Source organism: Lucilia sericata, unplaced genomic scaffold (assembly GCF_015586225.1).
Source record: "Lucilia sericata isolate MDLA Ls3-8-SP2 unplaced genomic scaffold, ASM1558622v1 Contig000940F_arrow, whole genome shotgun sequence".
NCBI lineage: Eukaryota > Metazoa > Arthropoda > Insecta > Diptera > Calliphoridae > Lucilia > Lucilia sericata.
In genome coordinates, this window is record NW_023994926.1 from 12,336 (window position 1) to 32,500 (window position 20,165).

Consider the following 20,165-nt stretch of genomic DNA (forward strand, 5'->3'; position numbering starts at 1 on the left):
TCTCTAGTCTTGACTATAGAATAGTCCCTAGTCTTGACTATAGAATAGTCTATAGTCTTGACTATAGAATAGTCTATAGTCTTGACTATAGAATAGTCTATAGTATTGACTATAGAATAGTCTATAGTCTTGACTATAGGATAGTATATAGTCTTGACTATAGAATAGTGTATAGTCTTGACTATAGAATAGTCTTTAGTCTTGACTATAGAATAGTCTATAGTCTTGAATATTATACAAAAACTTGGCATTTATTCTAAAAATCAGATTTTATAAAAAATTCACTAAAATTTTGGTTTTCAACTCTGAGTAAAGCTTATTTTTCTCTTTTTCTTTTTAATTTTTTTAAATTTTTTTATTGATTTTGTTTAAAAATTTTGCCATTTCAATTTTCTTTTTTTCTTGACATTATTTCATGAAGTAGAAAAAATGTCGTGCAAATTCCTGCTGAGCTTTAGTTTTCGTCCCTTCTCTTCTATTTTTGCTGCTTTATTTTAATTGTTAATGTTGGTATCTGTAGTTTTATTCATTCAATAAATTTTGTGAAAAAGTGCAATACTCTTAAATATATGACAAGAAACCACTTAAAAGTGCTTAATTTTTATTGGAATTTACAAAGAAATGAAGCAAATAAAGGAAATATTTTACTTTTAAAGAAGATTTTTAATAGACAATTAATAAAAATGTTCAAGAGGAACTTTGAGGTTATAAAATGAATTTTAATAAATAGATAGAAAATTGTTAAAAATTCTCTAAAAATTTCTCTAACCAAAGTAAGGAGGCACTTCACATATAGAAATTTCTATCGTTTTACCAAATAGCACTCATTGGTCTTGTTAGAAACTTAAAATAATTATAATATTATCTAAATTCTATCAAGGCTTTGATAAACTAAACTACTAATATCTAACAATCTTTATATCTGCCATGTACTTCTACCTCAGGCCAACATAAACACTTACATCATGTTTCAAATACAAAGAACCAAGAAAATCTCTATTGGAAGAGATAAATATCTTAACAAAATGATTTCGTAGTAAAACAACACATACAGATTATCACCCATCCAGCTTAAGGCCTCATTTAAACTCATTTTCACTAAGCAACTCACGTATAGAAATTTCCTAAGAAATCCTCTTCAAACGAATACACTCTAATGCTCTGTTGCTTAGGTAACCCAGCAAACATAAGTGGTTGGGCATGAAACTTTTTTATATTCTTCCATGAGTTCACATAATTGTGGAGAAAGCTAGAGGATATCTACATACGTCGCTGAAATTCCAAATGTATGATTGTATATGTTTGTGTTTGCTGGGTTAGTTTACTTATATACATATGTGTATGTGTACTAGTAATTTAAACACTTACCTTGAACAATTAGTTTAGCATAACTGGACTCACGAGTGCCAACAATATTCTGAGCGATACACTTGTAGTTGCCCTCGTCAATTGGTTCGACATTGCTTATCAATAAATTACCACCATCAACAATGCGTATACGTGATGTGGTTCCATAAGATTTCGTTTTTAAATCATCCAAAGGAACACCATCCTACAGGGGTGGGAAATGAGAAAAGACAAGAAATGGGAGAAATAAAATGAAAGAATTGTAATGAATTGTAATGTTAAGAAATGAATAAAAATAAGAGAAAATAGTGAAATAAAAATAAAATTTTTCGGGGGAAAAAGATAATGTACACCATTTCCAATGGTATAACGGAAAATTTATTCTAGTCAATATAGACTAGACTATAAACTACAAAAAAGACTAGAATAGACAATAGACTAGACTGTAGAATAGAATATATACAATACGTTAGAATTGACGATAAACTAGACGTTAGACTAGACTATAGACTAGACGATATACTAGGAGATAAACTAGACTATATACTAGACTATCGACTAGACTATAGACTAGACTATAGACCAGACGATATACTAGGAGATAAACTAGACTATATACTAGACTATCGACTAGACTATAGACTAGACTATAGACTAGACTATAGACTAGACTATAGACTAGACTATAGACTAGACTATAGACTAGACTATAGACTAGACTATAGACTAGACTATAGACTAGACTATAGACTAGACTATAGACTAGACTATAGACTAGACTATAGACTAGACTATAGACTAGACTATAGACTAGACTATAGACTAGACTATAGACTAGACTATAGACTAGACTATAGACTAGACTATAGACTAGACTATAGACTAGACTATAGACTAGACTATAGACTAGACTATAGACTAGACTATAGACTAGACTATAGACTAGACTATAGACTAGACTATAGACTAGACTATAGACTAGACTATAGACTAGACTATAGACTAGACTATAGACTAGACTATAGACTAGACTATAGACTAGACTATAGACTAGACTATAGACTAGACTATAGACTAGACTATAGACTAGACTATAGACTAGACTATAGACTAGACTATAGACTAGACTATAGACTAGACTATAGACTAGACTATAGACTAGACTATAGACTAGACTATAGACTAGACTATAGACTAGACTATAGACTAGACTATAGACTAGCTATAGACTAGACTATAGACTAGACTATAGACTAGACTATAGACTAGACTATAGACTAGACTATAGACTAGACTATAGACTAGACTATAGACTAGACTATAGACTAGACTATAGACTAGACTATAGACTAGACTATAGACTAGAACTATAGACTAGACTATAGACTAGACTATAGACTAGACTATAGACTAGACTATAGACTAGACTATAGACTAGACTATAGACTAGACTATAGACTAGACTATAGACTAGACTATAGACTAGACTATAGACTAGACTATAGACTAGACTATAGACTAGACTATAGACTAGACTATAGACTAGACTATAGACTAGACTATAGACTAGACTATAGACTAGACTATAGACTAGACTATAGACTAGACTATAGACTAGACTATAGACTAGACTATAGACTAGACTATAGACTAGACTATAGACTAGACTATAGACTAGACTATAGACTAGACTATAGACTAGACTATAGACTAGACTATAGACTAGACTATAGACTAGACTATAGACTAGACTATAGACTAGACTATAGACTAGACTATAGACTAGACTATAGACTAGAACTATAGACTAGACTATAGACTAGACTATAGACTAGACTATAGACTAGACTATAGACTAGACTATAGACTAGACTATAGACTAGACTAGCTATAGACTAGACTATAGACTAGACTATAGACTAGACTATAGACTAGACTATAGGACTAGACTATAGACTAGACTATAGACTAGACTATAGCTAGACTATAGACTAGACTATAGACTAGACTATAGACTAGACTTAGACTAGACTATAGACTAGACTATAGACTAGACTATAGACTAGACATAGAACTAGACTATAGACTAGACTATAGACTAGACTATAGACTAGACTATAGACTAGACTATAGCTAGACTATAGACTAGACTATAGACTAGACTATAGACTAGACTATAGACTAGACTATAGATAGACTATAGACTAGACTATAGACTAGACTATAGACTAGACTATAGACTAGACTATCGACTAGACTATAATAGACATAGACTATAGACTAGACTATAGACTATAGACTAGACTATAGACTAGACTATAGACTAGACTATAGACTAGACTATAGACTAGACTATAGACTAGACTATAGACTAGACTATAGACTAGACTATAGACTAGACTATAGACTAGACTATAGACTAGACTATAGACTAGACTATAGACTAGACTATAGACTAGACTATAGACTAGACTATAGACTAGACTATAGACTAGACTATAGACTAGACTATAGACTAGACTATAGACTAGACTATAGACTAGACTATAGACTAGACTATAGACTAGACTATAGACTAGACTATAGACTAGACTATAGACTAGACTATAGACTAGACTATAGACTAGACTATAGACTAGACTATAGACTAGACTATAGACTAGACTATAGACTAGACTATAGACTAGACTATAGACTAGACTATAGACTAGACTATAGACTAGACTATAGACTAGACTATAGACTAGACTATAGACTAGACTATAGACTAGACTATAGACTAGACTATAGACTAGACTAATAGACTAGACTATAGACTAGACTATAGACTAGACTATAGACACTAGACCTATAGACTAGACTATAGACTAGACTATAGACTAGACTATAGACTAGACTATAGACTAGACTATAGACTAGACTATAGACTAGACTATAGACTAGACTATAGAACTAGACTATAGACTAGACTATAGACTAGACTAAATAGACTAGACTATAGACAGAACTATAGACTAGACTATAGACTAGACTATAGACTAACTATAGACTAGACTATAGACTAGACTATAGACTAGACTATAGACTAGACTATAGACTAGACTATAGACTAGACTATAGACTAGACTATGACTAGACTAATAGACTAGACTATAGACTAGACTATAGACTAGACTATAGACTATGACTATAGACTAGACTATAGACTAGACTATAGACTAGACTATAGACTAGACTATAGACTAGACTATAGACTAGACTATAACTAGACTATAGCTAGACTATAGACTAGACTATAGACTAGACTATAGACTAGACTATAGACTAGACTATAGACTAGACTATAGACTAGACTATAGACTAGACTATAGACTAGACTATAGACTAGACTATAGACTAGACTATAGACTAGACTATAGACTAGACTATAGACTAGACTATAGACTAGACTATAGACTAGACTATAGACTAGACTATAGACTAGACTATAGACTATAGACTAGACTATAGACTAGATTATAGACTAGACTATAGGCTAGACTATAGACTAGACTATAGACTAGACTATAGACTAGACTATAGACTAGACTATAGACTAGACTATAGACTAGACTATAGACTAGACTATAGACTAGACTATAGACTAGACTATAGACTAGACTATACACTAGACTATAGACTAGACTATAGACTAGACTATAGACTAGACTATAGACCAGACTATAGACTAGACTAAAGACTAGACTATAGACTAGACTATAGACTAGACTATAGACTAGACTATAGACTAGACTATAGACTAGACTATAGACTAGACTATAGACTAGACTATAGACTAGACTATAGACTAGACTAGACTATAGACTAGACTATAGACTAGACTATAGACTAGACTATAGACTAGACTATAGACTAGACTATAGACTACTATAGACTAGACTAGACTAGACTATTGACTGGTTTACAGTGTTGACGATAAAAGTCGAACATGAATGCTGTGTCGCCTTCTCTCTATGGTGAAGTGTACGAAACGAAATGTTTAACAAAATATTTATATTGAAAAATTCCATAATTTTATTTATTTTCTTCATGTTTTCCTCATATTTCTCTATAGCATGAATTTAAGTTAAAATAAATTTTGCATGACATTTCCATTTGAAAAAACATTTTCCTTTTTCTTTTGTTGTTTCATTACACCAACATTACACCTGACATCACATGAGCTGAATAGTTTATATTTATTCATGCTGGTTTTTTGCTATTTTTACAAATGTTTTATGTGGAAAAAAAAGGAAAAAAACTAAAATGAAAACAATCTATAAAATCAAATTTATGCTGCATTTACATTTTCAAATAAATATATGCACAACTTTTAGTTTTTAGTTGTTTTTCTTCGCGTTCAACTGAATATTTTTAACTAAATGTAAAGCTTTCATAATGTATGTATGATTACTAGGTAAAGGGGGGAAAGTATCCGTAGAGAGATGTGAAAATATATTAGCTTACAGATGAACAGTTATGACCTTTATATGTATATTGTTATAAATGTGTTAATCTAGCACAGAAATTATGCTCTTAGTTTCTTATAAAACTAATACTATTTTTATTTAAATCCAAAATTTTATTCATCCTCCTAATATGTCTTTATATTTATTTCACTTATAAGAAAATTCAGATAAGAAAACACCTTCATAAACTTACCTTCATCCATATGAGCGTTGGTTCGGGTATACCCTTGGGTGGACCACATTCCAACAATGCCGTTTCACCTTTAGCCACACGTGTATCCTTGGGTTGGGCTCGAAAATCATCACGCAAAACTGTAAAGGCAGAATATATTAAAAAAAGAAAATATTTAAATTATTTGTTTTTCTCTTTTAACACTTATTTTCTATGATACATATTTTCTTTTAAGCTGAAAAGAAATTGCAAGACTTATGACAAATATAAATTTGAAAAGAATTGTTTTCCTTTTAAATAAGAAATTCAATACTTTACATATTTGGCATTATACCAAAAGTGAACAATAATATTATTTTGAAAAGAAAAATAACAACAGATGTTGCTGTTTCTTTGGAATATTTTTAAGTGAAAAAGAAATGAAAAGTTTTTTTTTACTTTTCAAATTAAATAAATGAAAATAAAATTAGAAATAAAAACTTGCTCAAATAAGTATGTCTTAGAAGATTATGACAAACTTTGATCAGTTTGTAGCTTTGACTATAAATTTGCAGTCAAAACTGTACTATAGTGTAGTCTATAGTCAAGACTATTGTACTACAAGTATATAGACTTACCTATAGATCAGACCATAGTCTTGATTATAGGTCAGACTATAGTCTTGACTATAGTTTGTACTATAGTCTTGACTATAGTTTGTACTATAGTCTTGACTATAGTTTGTACTATAGTCTTGACTATAGTTTGTACTATAGTCTTGACTATAGTTTGTACTATAGTCTTGACTATAGTCTTTACTTTAGATCAGTCAATATTCTTGACTGTAGATCAGTCTATAGCCTGGACTGTAGGTCAGTCTATAGTCTTGACTATAGATTAGTCTATAGTCTAGACTATAAATCAGTCTATAGTCTTGACTATAAATCAGTCTATAGTCTTGACTATATATCATTATATAGTCTTAACCATAGATCAATATATAGTCTTGACTATATATCAGTCTATGGTCTTGACTATAGACCAGTCTATAGTCTGGACTTTAGGTCAGTCTATAGTCTGTACTATGGAAGAGTCTATAGTCTTGACTATAGGTCAGTCTTTAGTCTTGATTTTAGATCAGTCTATAGTCTTGACTATAGATCAGCCTATAGTTCTATCTATAGTGTTGACTATAGATCAGTCTATAGTCTTAACTATAGAACAGTCTATAGTCTTAAGTATAGATCTGTCTGTAGTCTTAAGTATATATCTGTCTATAGTCTTGACTATAGATCAGTCTACAATCTTGACTGTAATTCAGTCTATAATCTTGACTATAGATCAGTCTATAGTCTTAACAATAGATGAGTCTATAGTCTAAACTATAGATCAGTCTATAGTCTTAACTATAGATCAGTCTATAGTTTTGACTCTAGTTTAGTCTATATTCTTGACTATAGATCAGTCTTGAGTATATATCAGTCTATATACTTGACTATAGATCAGTCTATAGTCTGGACTATAGATGAGTCTATATTCTTGACTATAGATCAGTCTATAGTCTTGACAAAAGATCAGTCTATAGTCCTGACTAAACATCAGTCTATAGTCTTGACTAAAGATCAGTCTATAGTCCTGACTATAGATCAGTCTATAGTGTTGACTACAGATAAGTCTGTGGTGTTGACTATAGATCAGTATGTAGTCTTGACTGTAGATCATTCTATAGTCTTGACTATATATCAGTCTATATACTTGACTATAGATCAGTCTATAGTCTTGACTATATATCATTATATAGTCTTGACTATAGATCACTATATAGTCTTGACTATAGATCAGGCAATAGTCTTGACTATAGATTAGTCTATAGTCTTGACTATAGATCAGTCTATAGTCTTGACTATTGATTAGTCTATAGTCTTGATTACGGATCAGTCTATTGTCTGGGCTATAGATCATTCTATAATCTGGACTGTATTCAGTCTATATACTTGACTATAGATCAGTATATAGTCTCGACTATAGATCAGTCTATAGTTTTGACTATAGATCAGTCTATAGGCTTGAATATAGATCAGTCTATAGTCATAACTGTAGATCAGTCTATAGTCTTGACTATAGATCAGTCTATATTCACTCTATAGTCTTGTTTAGAGATCAGTTTATAGTCTTGTCCACAGATCAGTCAATAGTCTTGTCTACACATCAGTCTATAGTCTTGTCTACAGATCAGTCTATAGTCTTGTCTTCAGATCAATTTTGACTATAGCTCAGTCTTGACTGAAATCCATCACATATATTCTGGAAAATCAATTTATTATCTGAACTGATTGCTCTGAATTGATTGGTCTTGACTTTGGATAAGTCTGGTCAGCATAGAGTTTAGTGCTATTCAAAAATCTTCTTCTTATTTACGATTCTGTTGTGTTAAAGTAAACTTTTTTTTTATAAGAGAATTTTCCCTTTTATCGTTTCTTTGCATTATTATTAATTATTTAATTGTTATTAATAATATTTATTTAGCTGTAAGTTATTTGTTTTGCTTGCAATGTGTGCATGTGTACATGTTTACATTGTGTGTAAACATTGAATGTTTACAGCGGCTTTTAAAACTTTGAAATTTTTTTTTTACAAACTTAAAATAAAATTCTTGTAACAGAGAAATATTTTATAATAAACATTTATGATGCACTTGAATATGTTAAATATTTACTACTGGTTTTTATTGACACACACACACATACATTTGTCCAGGTGTAGTTAAAGCGTTGGGCAGAATCAAGGGCTTAGTTGTTGATAAAAAAAAAAAAAAAGAAATTATTCCTACGATACTGAGAGCATAAGTTTATTGTTATATTTTCCTCAGAACTCTTGCAGGGGTAATAAAAGGTCGGTGCTGACCGCTAATTTAATTATTTTTATTTAATTCCATGTTCTTATTATTTTATTTTAATTTCTATTGTTTATGCTACAAAAAGTATGTTGTTAACAAGATAATCACTCGTCCGTCCATCCATCCATCTTTAGCCTCCCTCTTTTTTTCTTCTATCGTGTGATAACAAATCAAACTGTCCACCTAATCATGTTGGCCGTCTATCAATTGGCACCCTCACTTTTTCCTCATCCTATGATTTAAAGTAGCTTTAGCTTTTTCTATTGGAAACATGAATATTTCTTTTTTTGCTCTTCATCCCATCATTGATGATTGATTTGCCGAACAAATAACAAATGCAAACAAAATGACAGAAAACATCTCGTTCATAAATTAAAAACAATTGAAAGTGTAAAAGAATAGAAGAACGAACGAACAATCGATATACATATCTTGATGGAATGCTTGGATAAATGGTCACAATGGAGGGGATGTATGTATGAATTTATTTCATTTAATGTGAACTAATTTTTCTCAAGAGTGTTTAGACAGACAGCCAGACAGACGGACAGACAGGAAAGTGTGATGTTTATTTAGACATTGAGAATTAGGGGGCCAATTTAGTTGAAGTTTTGAATAATGGCATGGTATGTCTGATTTTGAAGGCAATTATATCCATAATAAAAAAAATGTTAAAAATTGAAATCCGGCTTGGTATTAGCAACTCCTACATCATATTATTGTTAAGGAGTTATTGACAAGGCAAGGTAAAAATTGAATGTTAAGACTACAAAATCATTAACAAAAGTTTTGAATAAATTCTTAGGAATATGATTTTATAAAAAAACTATCAAATCATTTTAGGTAATTTCTCTTTATATAACTAGACTTTTTATCCGATAATTAAAATCTCATAAATTCATTAATCAACATTTGTTTAATTTCATAAGGCCGTTAGTCTAAATTGAATTAAAAGCATTATTTTATTTATTAAATGCATTAACTTAATTTTATTAAGTTAATTTTTTTTATAAAAAGCAAATTTGGAAAAAAATAATTCCTAGAGCCAGCATTATGTTCATAAATTAATAAATAATTCGTTACACTTTATTAATATTAAAAGGAAAAACTTTTCATTTTCTAAGAATTTTTCCCTCAAATTAAAAACATAACCACAGTTAAGACTTTTACAGGACAAACGGTAAAACATCTGTAAATTATAGATCTATATACATAAACTATAGATCAGTCTATAGTTTTGCCTATAGATCAGTCTATAGTCTTGACTATAGATCAGTCTATAGTCTTGACCTTAAATCAGTTTATAGACTTGACCTTAAATCAGTTTATAGTCTTGAATATAGATCAGTCTACAGTCTTGACTATAGATCAGTCTATAGTCTTTAATATATATTAGTCTATAGTCTCTACTATAGATCAGTCTATAGTTTTAACTATAGATCAGTCTATAGTTTTGACTATAGATCAGTCTATAGTCTTGACTATAGATCAGTTTCTAATCTGATCTGTAGATCAGTTCACAGTCTTTACTGCAGATCAGTCTATAGTCTTAACTACAGAGCAGTCTATAGTCTTGACTATATATCTGTTTATTGTCTAGAATGTTGCCTATAGATCAGTCTAAAGTTTTGACTATAGATCAGTCTATAGTCTTGACCTTAGATCAGTTTATAGTCTTGACTACAGATAAGTCTACAGTCTTGACTATATATAGTTCAGTCTGTAGTCTTTAATATAGATCAGTCTATAGTCTTTACTATAGATCAGTCTATAGTTTTAACTATAGATTAGTCCATAGTCTTGACTATAGATCAGTCTATACTCTTGACTACAGATCAGACTATAGTCTTGACTACAGATAAGTCTACAGTCTTGACTATAGTTCAGTCTATAGTCTTTACTATAGATCAGTCTATAGTTTTAACTATAGATTAGTCTATAGTCTTTACTATAGATCAATCTATAGTTTTAACTATAGATCAGTCTATAGTCTTGACTATGGATCAGTCTATAATCTTGACTATAGCTCAGTCTATAGTCTTGACTATATATCAGCCTATATGCTATAGACCAATCCATAGTGTTAACCATAGACCAGTCTTTAGATCAGATCAGTCTATAGTCTTGACTCTAGATCAGTCAATAGTCTTGACTATAGGTAAGTCTATAATCTTGACTATAGGTAAGTTTATAGTCTTGACTATAGATTAGACTATAGTCTTGACTATATCTCAGTCTATAGTCTTGACTATAGATCAGTCTATACTCCGGACTACAGATCAGACTATAGTCTTGACTATAGATCAGTCTATAGTCTTGACTATTAAACAGTCTATAGTCTTGACTATAGATCGGTCTATTGTCTTGGTTATAGATCATTCTATGATATTGACTATAGATCAGTCTATAGTCTTGACTATAGATCAGATTATATTCTTGACTATAGGTCTTTATTTTGAAAAATTTTGTGTAACTAATTAACATTTTATAAAGAAATAGTTTTTCCTATTCGACTAACAAATAAATTTGTATTCTTTTTCGTTTCAGGTAATTTTTCGTCCTTAACAAATTACTAAGAAATTATACGGCTTCAAGTAATTCTTTGATTTAATATAACTAAACAAATTAGAGGTTATTTTTGAACAAGTAAGTGATTTTAAGATAACAAAATAGCAAAATAAACCATTGCCTACTTGCAATTGCCCAAATGTCATAAAAACTGTTGCCTACTTTTATACATGATAATTGTTAAGCCGTTCTTAACAAAATATTTAAGGTCTTCCCAGACCGCTTCTACTATTCTGATTTATGATATAAAATATATTTTTTTTTGCATTAGATTAATGTTATTAAAGTAAGCCTACTTTTAGGAGCATTTTTTTATTAACGCAATATAAATCAATTAAGGACTCAAAGTTTTATTCCAAATCATAGAAAATATCTGCATATTAAGTGTTTCAATTAATTAATTTATATTTACTAAAGTTTATAGATATTTATAGTTTTATTTTCTATTAATTAAGCATTAATGATATCAAGTGAAGTATACTTCTAGGTGTATTTTACTATAAAATATAATAGCTACTTAACGGCTCAAGGTTTTTTTTAGATTTATAAATCATAATAAAATATCTACATTTACAGCGGATCAATTAATTTATTTATATTTAATTTAATAAGTATTTCTACTACTATGAGCATTTAGCTCAATATAAAACAATTGGGAAGTTTTGTAGAAAATTTTTAAACAAAAGCTTTTCAAACTTTTCTAAAACTTATAGTAATATAAAAATTTATAAAATTCTTTTAAATATTAAAAGAATTTTTCTTAAAAAAAAAAAAATAAATAAAAATATCTTTTCATAAACTCTTAAACCATAAATTTTAAACAAAAGCACCCAAATTTCCAACTTCCTTAGAAGTTAGACAACCAAAGACCATTGTTAAAAGTAAAACAATTGAATTGTACATTAAATTTATGGCAAAACGAAGTGTCAATATAAATTATAATAACTGTTGAAATAAAAATAATATAAAAAACTTTTTGTATTTAGTTTAAAGAAGAAAATAAAAAAGAAACATACATATATTTTGCAACAGAAGTTTTTAACACTCATAATCTAAAAGATAAAAATCTATAAGAAAAAGTTTATGGAAAATAACTGAGAATATATAAAAGAATTGAATTGACTTTGTTAGAGTTAAACATAAGAACTGAACTAGAACTGAACTGAACTGGAACTAAACTAGGACTGAACTAGAACAGAACTAGAACAGAACTAGAACAGAACTTGAACAGAACTTGAACAGAACTAGAACAGAACTAGAACAGAACTAGAACAGAACTAGAACAGAACTAGAACAGAACTAGAACAGAACTAGAACAGAACTAGAATAGAACTAGAACAGAACTAGAACAGAACTAGAACAGAACTAGAACTAGAACAGAACTAGAACAGAACTAGAACAGAACTAGAACAGAACTATAACATAACTATAACAGAACTAGAACAGAAATAGAACAGAAATAGAACAGAACTAGAACAGAACTATAACAGAACTAGAACAGAACTAGAACAGAACTAGAACAGAACTAGAACAGAACTAGAACAGAACTAGAAAAGAACTAGAACAGAACTAGAACAGAACTAGAACAGAACTAGAACAGAACTAGAACAGAACTAGAACAGAACTAGAACAGAACTAGAACAGAACTAGAACAGAACTAGAACAGAACTGGAACAGAACTAGAACAGAACTAGAACAGAACTAGAACAGAACTAGAACAGAACTAGAACAGAACTAGAACAGAACTAGAACAGAACTAGAACAGAACTAGAACAGAACTAGAACAGAACTAGAACAGAACTAGAACAGAACTAGAACAGAACTGAACTAGAACTGAACTAGAACAGAACTAGAACTGAACTAGAATTGAACTAGAAGTGAACTAGAACTGAACTAGAACTGAACTAGAACTGAACTAGAACTGAACTAGAACTGAACTAGAACTGAACTAGAACTGATCTAGAACTGATCTAGAACTGATCTAGAACTGAACTAGAACTGAACTAGAACTGAACTAGAACTGAACTAGAACTGAACTAGAATTGAACTAGAACTGAACTAGAACAGAACTAGAACAGAACTAGAACTGAACTAGAACTGAACTAGAACTGAACTAGAACTAAACTAGAACTGAACTAGAACTGAACTAGAACTGATGTAGAACTGAACTAGAACTGAACTAGAACTGAACTAGAACTGAACTAGAACTGAACTAGAACTGATCTAGAACTGATCTAGAACTGAATTAGAACTGAACTAGAACTGAACTAGAACTGAACTAGAACTGAACTAGAACTGAACTAGAACTGAACTAGAACTGAACAAGAACTGATCTAGAACTGATCTAGAACTGAACTAGAACTGAACTAGAACTGAACTAGAACTGAACTAGAATTGAACTAGAACTGAACTAGAACAGAACTAGAACTGAACTAGAACTGAACTAGAACTGAACTAGAACTGAACTAGAACTGAACTAGAACTGAACTAGAACTAAACTTGAACTGAATTCAGAATTATTCCTAAGCTTACTATTAGATGCTAAAATCATAACTAACAAACCTTTTCTACTCAAGCCTTCTGTCGATGTTTTTATTATAATTTCTATAATATTCTATAATTCAAAATTTCCTGTCCTAACTTAAAGTTTCAAAATTTATTAAAAAAGTAATACAATTTTCGTTTTCTTAAGGCAACGGAAATAATAAATTGTTTTCTCTTAATCACACCCCTACGACTAAATAAACAAAAATTCCTAATAAAAAAAAAATAAACTTCTAGCACAACTTTTTCATAAAACTTTTAATGCTTTAAAGTAAATAAAATGTTAAAATAAGAACTAAATAAAAAACGTAAAATCCACAATACTTAAACTTAAATAATATAGAAAAAAACTTGAAAAAAAATATTCAAATAAAATACAACTACTACTATAAAACAAGAGTATTATCAACAAAAAACGACCGCCCGCAGTGTTATCAATCAGTAGATGAAGAAAAAGTACAGAGAAAAAAAAAATCATAACAACACCAATAACCCCAGAAGATGTTCACGCTTTATAAAATGTATAAAATAAATATTTTATATAGATGCAACACGAATGAAAAAAAAAAAAAACAAAATAAAAATAGAATAAAAAGCAACACAAAATCAACATACTAAAGTGCAACATTGGAACATCAAGTATAAGTGTGATCCTACACAAAAAAACAAGAAATGCTTTACTTTAATCTAGTCTAAAACACTTTAAAGATAGATGAATGAAGGCAGGGTCGGATAGACAGACGGGCGGACGGACAGACAGACAGACAGACAACTAGACATAAAGTAAGGGTATCATTGGAAATAGCCAACATATGCTGGCACTAACATCTTTAACATCATCGTCAGCATCATTATTGTTATTCACCCAATCAATAGTACTATTTAATGATCATTATCTTTAATACACTACTTTCTTAGCATCTTCATTATTGTGTTGTGTCGGATAATGTAATAAAAGCTATTTTTTAGAGCGATTTTTTCCCAATAACGTTACTTTGTAAATCGAACTTTCTATTAGAATTAGAATAAACTTTTAGCCGAAGAAAACTTTCGGTATGACTTTAAGTTTCTATGGATATCCTAGTAGCAAACTTGTCGGTAACTACTGGTGTTCATCCGACTTAGTGTCAAGAGAATACTGATAGTTTATGCTTCACGGACCCGTCCAAACAGTTCATAAGTCTACTATATATTTCAGCATTAATTTAATGTATCTTAAGGACTTATTATCATAAGGTAGTTTGGTCTTGTATGGACTGTTTGATGGCCGACCGATTTCTAGGATAACGAGCTGCTCAGTGACTATTTTGCAGGTTAGAACATGGATTCGCTATGAAAAAGTTTGGTGACTGTGAAGATATGAATTTGCTTTCCACTCGAAATGGAGGCATATATGAAAGCTCAGAGAAATAAAATATCTTATAAAACTGCAAAACAAAGTCTTGGATATCTTCAGTCCGACCTTTCCGAACATATAAATTATATATGTTTAATACTTATAGACAACTGAGTGGATTATGCTATGTATGACTGTTTTCTGAAGACCCTTATCTATATCTTCGGTAACCTCCCTCAATCAGACATGCTTTTGAAAAGTTTACCTTATAAAATCGGCAATATCGGCCCATAAATAATGACCATATGGGTGGGATGGTCACACCAACCTCAAAATATAGCGATCGACTCAGAATTTCTAAGTTGATTAAGACATGTCCGTCCGGCTGGTTGGCTGTCCAGGTAAACCTTGTGCGCCAGGTACAGGCCGCAATATATTGAAGAAATTTGGAATTTATCGGCCCAAACTCAAAGCCGATTGAAAAATGGTACTAAACGGTTTATTATTGCACCAAGACCCCATATAACAAGACCTTCCGATTTGGACTTATTAGTTCATAACAACGACACATATACTAGGATCACTTCGGCCTAAAAACACTACACGATCGGCCCTTATTCGACCCTAATCCCCCTTACAAACTTCCCTTAAAATAAAAAACTCCTAAAAACGTCCATAATTGACTTATAAACCATTATTATCGCCATTAGTTTCAACATAACTAACTTTTAACTATTAACTGCTCACAGTTAACGGCTGAAATCAGGGATGGAAAAAAGTTATGAATGAAATTCGGATTTAAAAAAAAAAAAAATTTTAAATAAAAAAAAAATTTTAAAATAGAATTTTTAAAACAATTATATAGCAGCTTCAGAATATAGAACATCCGAAGTTAATAAAATTTTTCATAGTCCGAAAAAAAATTTTAATTTTTATCACCACTGTGCCACAAATTTTATTTTAGTCTCACTTTACATCAAAATTTTACAACACACTCATACACACACACACTAAAAAAACCATAAAAATGAAATATATTCTAATAAATTATCAAAAAGCAATGCTGCAGCATTCCCCCACTCTCACACTCTCTAACAATATTACACGAAAACCATAAAAAGAAATGTGTTCAAGTTGTCAATTCCTAAGAGAAATGCAACTTGCAACACATGTAATATAAAAATTCTAACAAAAAATATGTTCGAAAAAAAAAAAACAAATAAAAACCGTGTTAAAATATAGTTTAAATGACACGCTAAAGTTGCAGCACAACTCCCTGAATGAGATGAATGTGGCATAAACATGGTGGCAAATACAGAACATTATTTTTAGCGTGAAGAAAATAAAACTCAACAATTGATGTTTAGTTAACAAATAGACAAAATGATAGATTTATGGTCTTATTTTAAAGCACTAAAACAAACTAAAAACTATGAAGAACTATGAAAAACTATGCCTACTTGTTTGTCACACATAGCTGGAGTTTAATATTGTGGTTGTTGTTTTCTTTAAGTAAGTGTTAATTTTTCGCCAACACTTGTTAATGTGTTAAAGTCTTTTTTTTTGCTGCATTTTTTGTTATTTCTTTTCTTTAATTATTTTAGAGTAATTTAATGTTTTTCTCTTGCACTTACCCGCAATTTGCAGTGTGGCATGTCTGCTTACAGCTTTGCCAACATGATTTTTGGCCACACACCAGTAGACACCGCTGTCTTGTTCCTTTTTACTTTGCATGGTGCGATAGAAGAACAAAGCACCATCTTTAAACAGCACACGATGTGTTTTTTTGTCGTTTGTATTTACCGGTTCACCATCCTAAAATAAAAATCAAGAGTAAAATTGATGTTTTTTCTATTTTAATATTATTTTCTATTACTTTTTCGAGTAATTTAAGTGTTTTTCTATAAATTGAGCTATAAATTGTTTTAAAATCAATAAATTGTTTCTTTCTTTTGGCAAAGAGTTTTCTTGCTGTTGCTAAAACTTTTATTTGGTTTTTTCCTTGCTATTGATATGGCAAGTTTACAGCTGGTGACAGAAAAAAGTTCAGTTCTAGTTCGGTCCTAGTTCAGTTCTAGTTCAGTTCTAGTTCAGTTCAGTTCAGTTTCTAGTTCAGTTCTAGTTCAGTTCTAGTTCAGTTCTAGTTCAGTTCTAGTTCTGTTCTAGTTCTGTTCTAGTTCTGTTCTAGTTCTGTTCTAGTTCTGTTCTAGTTCTGTTCTAGTTCTGTTCTAGTTCTGTTCTAGTTCTGTTCTAGTTCTGTTCTAGTTCTGTTCTGTTCTGTTCTAGTTCTGTTCTAGTTCTGTTCTAGTTCTGTTCTAGTTCTGTTCTAGTTCTGTTCGAGTTCTGTTCTAGTTCTGTTCTAGTTCTGTTCTAGTTCTGTTCTAGTTCTGTTCTAGTTCTGTTCTAGTTCTGTTCTAGTTCTGTTCTAGTTCTGTTCTAGTCTGTTCTAGTTCTGTTCTAGTTCTGTTCTAGTTCTGTTCTAGTTCTGTTCTAGTTCTGTTCTAGTTCTGTTCTAGTTCTGTTCTAGTTCTGTTCTAGTTCTGTTCTAGTTCTGTTCTAGTTCTGTTCTAGTTCTGTTCTAGTTCTGTTCTAGTTCTGTTCTAGTTCTGTTCTAGTTCTGTTCTAGTTCTGTCTAGTTCTGTTCTAGTTCTGTTCTAGTTCTGTTCTAGTTCTGTTCTAGTTCTGTTCTAGTTCTGTTCTAGTTCTGTTCTAGTTCTGTCTAGTTCTGTTCTAGTTCTGTTCTAGTTCTGTTCTAGTTCTGTTCTAGTTCTGTTCTAGTTCTGTTCTAGTTCTGTTCTAGTTCTGTTCTAGTTCTGTCTAGTTCTGTTCTAGTTCTGTTCTAGTTCTGTTCTAGTTCTGTTCTAGTTCTGTTTCTAGTTCTGTTCTAGTTCTGTTATCTAGTTCGTTTCTAGTTCTGTTCTAGTTCTGTTCTAGGTCTGTTCTAGTTCTGGTCTAGTTCTGTTCTAGTTCTGTTCTAGTCTGTTCTAGTTCTGTTCTAGTTTGTCTAGTTCTGTTCTAGTTCTGTTCTAGTTCTGTTCTAGTTCTGTTCTAGTTCTGTTCTAGTTCTGTTCTAGTTCTGTTCTAGTTCTGTTCTAGTTCTGTTCTAGTTCTGTTCTAGTTCTGTTCTAGTTCTGTTCTAGTTCTGTTCTAGTTCTGTTCTAGTTCTGTTCTAGTTCTGTTCTAGTTCTGTTCTAGTTCTGTTCTAGTTCAGTTCAAGTTTAGATCAGTTCTAGTTCTCCACTAGTTCAGTTGTAAATCATTCGTCACGAAGTGTATCCCTCAAATATTTTAGTATTTTTTCACCGTTTGTCTTGTTTTTTCTTTATTTGCCAAAAAGTAAAACAATTTCATTTAGAGTAAAAGTTTCACAAACTAAAACTTACCTTAAACCTCAATAGTCGGTTCGGGTTTACCCTCAACTTTACAATTCAATGTAGCAGGTTCATTCTTCTTAACCACCAAATCCGTTGGATGTTCAATTATACGCGGTGATTGATATTGAGCTAAAAATAGAAACAAAAAAAGTTTCAAATCAATTGGATTTTGTATTTTTTTTTTCCAGCAAAGTTGGTAAATTTAAAAGCAAATTGGTTTTATGGTAATGGATTTAAAGGATAAAGGAATATGTATATATGCAGTAGATAAATCGCAGCATGTTTTTGTTATCAATTAAATTAAATTAGTTTTAATAATGTTAAAGTACGTTGATAATAAAAACCTAGTACTGCAGTATATTTTTAATTGAATATTATTAGTTTTATAAATATTTCTATTTTTTTGTTTTTCAAAGATATTTTCGCTATAGATAGAAATTAATGCCATGGATTTTATGCACATCATAACCCAAATAATATGCAAATATTTAAGCTCATTAAAAATGAAAATCACGTTTTTTCCTAAAACAGACACAGACATTCAAACATACATAGTAGTGTAAGCATAAGTATCTACTAGCAGTTAATTCAAATTGAATAGAACAAAAAATTGGATGTATATGGAAATAATAATAATAATTGATAAGCATGTTAAGCAAATTATTATAAACTACACTAATACTGCCACCATCTACAACAGCAACATATCGCCAAACACCAGAACCAGCAGGCTTAAATAGAGTGGCAGCAATACGGTCGTCATGACAACCACGTTTTGAATGTCATCATTTGGCGAGTTAACACAAACACGTTCCTTCTTCATACACACATCACATACATATTTCTATTGACTTTATGCAATTTTAAACATGATTTTCCATATGATAATAAGCCAACATCCATCCACCAGGCAACCAAACTGCCAGCCGCGCTCATCATCTTCATCATTATAATGCCACATTTATGCTGCAAGAATTTTATACGGTTATACGGTTTTCTGTTTGTTTGCTTGCTTATTCATGCTGCAAGCATGCATTTGCTTGCTGCGGTAATGATGGTGCATAATGTGTCACATCATGTCTTGGCGATATATTGTTTTCCATTTTTTTCCTACTAATAGAAATATCATCCTGTACAAATTGATCATTAAAAATGTTAAACAGGATATCAGTTGACAAACAATGGAAAAATTGTAAGAATTCTAGCGTTAGCTTCAGACGATTTTGTTTAACGTTTAAATGACGCTATATAGTGTTACTTTTATTCTTTAAGATGTGAAAATTTTAAGACAGGATATTTTCCACATGGGAAAATTCGTTAAGAATAAAACTACGACTTAAATCTCTAACTAATATAGACTAATCTCTTTAAAGTAGAAGGCCTCTACAGACCTATGATGGAAAAGTGGGATGGATTGGGTTTATAATACATTATAGTCGAG

The 20,165-nt window shown here is 30.8% G+C and overlaps 1 protein-coding gene across 1 annotated transcript in view; it reads right to left on the reverse strand.

The window, feature by feature from the left end:
* Positions 1 to 20,165, reverse strand: part of LOC119609146 (roundabout homolog 2-like) — a gene marked incomplete at its 3' end in the record, with an annotated part of 186,598 nt that overhangs the window by 6,728 nt on the left and 159,705 nt on the right. The window contains exons 4-7 of the mRNA XM_037963860.1: positions 18,741 to 18,853; positions 16,985 to 17,165; positions 6,049 to 6,167; positions 1,369 to 1,552 (exon numbers count right to left, since the gene is read on the reverse strand). Of these exons, the coding sequence (XP_037819788.1) occupies positions 1,369 to 1,552; positions 6,049 to 6,167; positions 16,985 to 17,165; positions 18,741 to 18,853 (597 nt within the window). The remainder of the gene's footprint in view (positions 1 to 1,368; positions 1,553 to 6,048; positions 6,168 to 16,984; positions 17,166 to 18,740; positions 18,854 to 20,165) is intronic.